Source organism: Numida meleagris, chromosome Z (genome assembly GCF_002078875.1).
Source record: "Numida meleagris isolate 19003 breed g44 Domestic line chromosome Z, NumMel1.0, whole genome shotgun sequence".
NCBI lineage: Eukaryota > Metazoa > Chordata > Aves > Galliformes > Numididae > Numida > Numida meleagris.
The window spans coordinates 9,096,245-9,102,244 of record NC_034438.1 but is presented as its reverse complement, the minus strand read 5'-3'; the positions used below and the strand labels follow the sequence as shown (position 1 = coordinate 9,102,244).

The following is a 6,000-nucleotide window of genomic DNA, read 5'->3' as shown; positions in this document are numbered from 1 at the left end:
GTGCAGACTGATTTCAGCATCATGGATTCGGGTGACCCTGCTTTGTTGGGTTGACAAATCCCCTTCCCACACTGATGACCACATCCTGCCGTGATGCCACCCCCAGATGTGGGGACAGCAGATATCTCAGCACCTGCAGGCTGGCACCAGAGCCCTCCACTGTGAGGTCAACACAAAGAGCCCCTTCGCTTTTCACTGAGGATCTGTCTTCTCTCCATTCTTCATGCCCTGAGCTCCCAGCAACATGACATGCTTTTTTTCTTTTTGGGGTGGGGCAGATTTACAGCTCTCAAAGTGTCTGCAAAAGGACTGCCGGCTGCTCCTACAGGCTCCTTGCTCTGTTGTCTTGCTGTGTTTTGACATCCTATCTGCTTGATGCTATTTTGTGCCACCTAGCTGTGACCTCAGCTCTTAGGAGAGCACTGTCTGTTTTGAACAGCCCCTGGCCCTGGCGGTCTGCCCTGCTGGCTCCCCTCTGCCTTTTAATACCAGGAGCTCCGAAAGGCTGCCCTTTCGGGAGTATCTTTGTGGGCTGCAGGACACTGCATGACCACACTGCTTCCTTCGGAGAGATCTTGTCCAAGTTTCCTCACTGCATGCATTTTCCCTTTCTGAAGCTGAGCGAGAAGCCACTGGACTTTTCAAACACTGAGGTGTTGCAGGGTTGGGGCACAGAGCTCATTGGTGAGCAGCTCTTGGCGCCCAGCCCTGTGCAGAGCTCAGCTCCCCATCTTCCTCCCAGGCTTCCCTGCAGGGTGCTCTCAAGGAGTCCCAGCCTTGCCGACATGTCCCCTGCGTGGGGACTTTGGGATGCTCACAGCTGCTGCCCTGAGGCGTGTCCCCTCGAGCACGGTGGAAAGGGGAAGCAGTGCTCTGGGCCGTGGCAGCCTCCCATGGGCCATGCTACCACAGAAGAAACCTCCTGGGCCTCATTGTATTAATGAGGGCACTGAGGCAGCCAGTGAAGGGCCCGATGAAGGTCAGCCACACAGCAGCTGTGTGCTCAGTGCTGGGACTGCCCGGCCTGCCCTGTGAGCATTCCACCCCACCTCTCTGCGGGGTGCTGGGATCAGGTGCCTCCTCCCTTCCCAGGATCCTGCACCCCCCCAGGGAGCTTCTGCATTGCTCCCAGCAGCAGAGACACAGCCGTGGCTGCAGCCTCTGCCCCACAGAATAGCCACATCCCGATGACCCCGGACCATGACTCTATGACTCCAGGTATCCTTGTGCATGGCTCCCTGTCCAGGCTGACCCACTAGTGGGACCTGCAGGGCCTTCCCAGCCCATCCACCTCTGCCCACCCCCATAGGGCTCTGCTGCTGCTTCCCAGTCCTGCACAAACCCCAGACCCCTGGGTGTTGGGCTGGGAAGGAGCTTCAGCTCTCAGGATGCTGTGCATGGGGGATCCATCGTAACCCTGCCCAGCCATGGCCATACAAGGGAGCAGCCCAGCACAGGGCAGCATCCCATAGGGACACCCCAGTCCACAGCACTGCAGGGTGCTGCTCGCTGGACTGAGCCTGCATGAGGGAGGCTGCCATCTGCCCTCTCTTTGCTCTTACAGCTACACTGGTCTCTGCCCACACTGCAGATTGAGCACGAGGAAGCCATATAGTGACTAGGAGTCCCAGCTCTTGCAGAGCCCCACAGCCCAAGCTCCCACCAGCCACAGTCAAATCACCGGTGCTGCCAGGATTAGGAACCCCCTGGGCTGGGGGGCATTCAGCTGCATCGCCATCCCTGGGTATACAGGTAGGAGAAGGAGGGCACCCTGGCCTGGGGCAGTGACCTATCTCGTAGGGGAGCAACCTATCTCACTCTGAAGGTCTGGTGCTGGCTGTGGCTGGAGGCAGGGCAAAGCATAGGTACCCCTCATTCCCTTCTTGAAGACAGGGTGAAATGACAAGGCTGCGAAACAAGGGAGCTCAATCAGCACCTTTTAATTAATATGCATCATAAATAAAGAAATAAATAAAGGCGAGACACCTCGTTCTAACAGGGAAATACAAATTAAATATGGTGCAACGTCCGCTAAGCGATGTACAAGCAGGAGGTAACCTTGCAAGACCAGGGCCCCTCGCCATGGGGAAGCCAGCTCAGGCATGACACCATGAGCAGCATCCGCCTGGCCAAGGCACCAAATACTGGCACGGACTTTCACTAACACTGTCACCCACCCAGTGGCAGGTGAGGATCCCCACACCACCCCAAGAGCATGGCAAGGCAGGGACTGACTGACATTGCCTCTGCTGAGGAGCCCTGGACTCCCAGCAGCCCCTTGTGTTCGTGCACAACACTTATCCCCCAAACTCACACCACGGGGAGCATTTCCTATCCCCATCTCCCCCGCTGTTCCTCCTGGGAGCACGGCCCCCAAACCCCAAAAGCATCCCATCCCTAGCCCTGTCAGGGACCCTGCCCTCACCCCCCTTCCCTCCCCTCCCACCTTCCCTCCACTGAGCACCCCAGGGCATCTGAGGTGACCTGCCCGGCATGGAGGGCACATCCCCACATCACCTATCTCTGCACAGGGTGGCACTACCTCACCTGAACCTACATCACACTGTACATCCACGTGCCTTCCTCACAACCCCACACAACCTCGCTCTGCACACACACAAACACCCCTTCCCTCCCGAGGCCGAGGCCGGGCAGCGTTGGCAGTGCACGGTGCTCCCACCCCAGTAACATCGGGGTGCTGGAGGCTGCACGGCCACCCCCGGGAGGGGCCATCCTCCTGCACCCTGCAGCGTGAAACTGAGCCAGTGCTGCTCTGGCAGGGATTGTTTCGATTCCTGCTACATACAAACCCACCACCTATGGGTGCTGGAGATGGCATGGGGTGGAGGGGGCTCTAACGGTCCCTGGTGTGGCTGCATGCACGGCAATGCCTGGCAATACGAGGTACAGCTTGCAGAAGGCTCCACGGGCCAGTTTGGCCTTTGGCAGCTGCACAAGGAGGAGCAAGAAGGAACCACCTACGGTTACTGTATTCTGTAATGGCAAGAAAGGTAAGAAACTAGCAAGAAGCTGTGTTTGCTTCTCTGGGCATCCCCAGAGGAGCCTCAGCAGCCCACGGTACTGTGCTTGGCCAGTCAGCCACATCAATAGTCCTTGTCCTCCGGGTGGGTCACGTACATGATGGGCACGAGTCCCTTCTCGGAGCCGAGACTGCACTTCAGCCAGTCACCGTCCACCTTGGAGATGACCTGCAGGATATCCCCCTTGTTGAAGCTCAGCTGTCCCTCCTCGGTGGCAATGTGATGACAAAGAGCTTTCACCTCGCTGTGGGCAAAAGGAGAGGAGAAAGGGTGAGATCCTCACAGCATGCTTACCCCACTGGAGTCTGGGGACCACAGTGGGGTCAGAAACACCCCCTGCCTCCCTCCCCTCTGCCACAACAGGCAGAGCTATGACAACTCCATCCCACTACGTCCTCAGCCACGTGTCATCTCTCACCAGGGAGGGCTGGCACACAGTCCTCGGGCTGGCTGTGGTGCAGGTGATACTTCAGGAGGCTCTGGTTGGGGGGGTTCTGGCTCAGGGGCTGCTTCTCTCCACATGCTTGCTCCAACCTGGGCCACCAGCTGGAACACAGACTTGTCCAGGCTCAGCCAGCCAGAGGGCAACCTGCAACGATGAGACAGAAGCCGGTTATGGTGAGGAAGCCAGCGTCTCATGGTAATGCCATGCCTTAGGGATCTGGATCATGCACAACATACCCTGCAGTCCCCAGGCTTTTTCCTTTCCAGGGCACCCAGCAAGCTCTAGACACACCAGGTGTGATGGGTCTCTCTGTTCACTCACTACCTTTGATTTGCCACTATAGTGTAGCCCAGTGGTAGGCTATTTGCGTGACTCCCAACCACACTGCTGCAGCTCCAGCTTAACCAGCCCCTCTAGCCCCAAGTCACCTGTGTCCCTACCTGTTAGGTTGCCTGGGCTCTTTCTGCACCTTCCTGGACCCAAACAAGTGTCCCCACTTGATGGGCTGGCTGGCCTCTGACGCACTGGCACTGCTCTCTTCTTGGGGGGCTGCTGCTGCTGCTCCCACTTTTAGCTGAGTCCCCGTCTCTTTTTCCTTGCTGCGCTTCAGCTCTGTAACCACCGAGTCTGGGGGGCTGCCCATCCAGAAGGGCCAGCTCCGTTCCTTGACCTCTTCACCACCTGGTACATGCTGGGGCTTCTCCAGGGGCTCTTCCACAGTCTCAGGACTTGGCCTGCTGGCAGCCTTGGGCTTCTCCTCCAGGCTGCCCTCGGCAATGTGGCATGCTTCTGCTCCCTCCACCACCCCTTCACGTGGGGGTGGTGTCTCGTGGGACTCAGCCGAACCGGGCACACCACTCAAAGCCTTCTTCTTTTCATAACGGATGAACTTCGAGCCTTCAGTCGAGCCCTCAATGTAAATCTGAGAGCTCTGCATGAGCTGGTACCACCAACCCGCCTGCTTGTCCTTCTTCCCCTCCCACGTGCTCTCTCGCACCTTCCTCCGTTCTTCCTCTCTGTCCCCATCTCCGCAGGAGGCTCCCACTCCCTTGACCCTCTCACTTGCAGCCTGCTCAGGGCTGTGGCCTGGTGACACGCCACCATCTCTGCCACCCACTTTGCATGCTTCACGGGCAGTGCTGCAGCCGTCGGGATCCTCACTGCTGCCCCGCGTCCGCATCAGCTGCAGGGTGGAGTGTGCAGAAAGCAGCAGGTCCTGCTTCACACGCAGCAGCTCCTTTTGCTGCTGCTGCTCTTTGCCCATCTGCATCAGGTGGTACTCAAAAAGGAGGTCCAGGTTGAAGGGCAGCAGGGAGAGAGGCTGCAGCAGGAGCAGGAGCTCCTCAAAAAGAGGCTGGCACACACTATGAGACAGGCATAAGAAGCCCACCGGTTGGTAGTGTGCCAGGATGATATCTGTAGGGCAAGAGACATTGATTAGATGAGAGTCCCTTGAGACTTTGCCAAGCCACCAAGAAACCACTGAACAAAGGAAGTGAGCGCTGGTTTCTGATCACAGCTGTGCCTGTAGCACGAGGCTCAATACTGGGTCAGGGAGCACTGGGCAAACTGGTTAAGATCCTGCTTTCTGCAGCCACTACCTGCCTGGCAGGTGACCCACTGGAACAACCATGCCGTCAGAGTAGGGTGCAAACAGAAAGCACTGAAGAGAGTTGGCACACTAAGATTCTCTTCTCCCACCTCCTGGATATGAATGAGAAACTGCAGATCTGGGCCAGCACCAGTGTCCTACAGGGAGAGAGGCGCTGGGGACAGCAGAATGCAGCGTTTCCAGGGATCTGGCTGGGCTCAGCTGCGGATCTTAACAGAAAACAGACTGGAATTTGCACCTGCAGCATCCTACACTTCTTTGGGCCGCTTCCACACTGCCCTGCCACTGGCTTTATTGTCAGCCGTCATTACTGGAGAAAGAGTTTGGCATAGGATTTTTGTACATTTGACTGCAGTGAGATGACAAATGTGCACTGCAGACAGGACTAGCAGTTTACCTGCACACCCTGTGCCTAGCCTTCAGCAATCTGGCAGACTTACATCACACTTCAGCTCTTAATGTGTCTTGAGCCAGACAAAACCAGAAGATTTGCAAGGGTAGTATTCTCCTCCAGAAAACCAGAGCACTTTCTCTTGCTACACTTCTCAGTGCAAAAAGTAGTGATCGAAGTGTGACTGTGTGCTGACTGCACGAACAGACCTGAACAATGTCTGCTGTCAGCCCCCAAACCTGCCAGAAGATACTGGGCTGGAGTTAATGCTTGGGCTGAGCATGCATTGAGCCAGCAGCACTCTCACAGAATTCAGCATGTCAAGGGTTTCTGACTCACTGTGCACTTAGCACTTAGTTGTGCTGCTTCGAGGCATCATGCAGCTGGGTTATCTACACACTTCAGAAACACTTCTGTTTGGGAAAAAAAACCAAAACCCCGAACAAAAACAACTCCCAAATAACAGACACATGAAGGAAAATCTGCTTTTTGTTTGACAGAAGGTTTTCCT

General features: G+C 56.5%; 1 protein-coding gene across 7 annotated transcripts in view; it reads right to left on the bottom strand.

Annotated features, from left to right (window-relative positions):
• The window catches only part of RUSC2 (RUN and SH3 domain containing 2), a 54,349-nt gene continuing 50,273 nt past the window's right edge, over positions 1,925-6,000 (bottom strand). For all 7 annotated transcript variants that reach the window (XM_021381033.1, XM_021381037.1, XM_021381032.1 and 4 more), the window contains 3 exons: positions 3,927-4,902; positions 3,460-3,630; positions 1,925-3,285 (listed from right to left, as the gene is read on the bottom strand). In XM_021381033.1, coding sequence (XP_021236708.1) covers positions 3,105-3,285; positions 3,460-3,630; positions 3,927-4,902 — 1,328 coding nt within the window. In that variant the 3' untranslated portion in view covers positions 1,925-3,104. The remainder of the gene's footprint in view (positions 3,286-3,459; positions 3,631-3,926; positions 4,903-6,000) is intronic.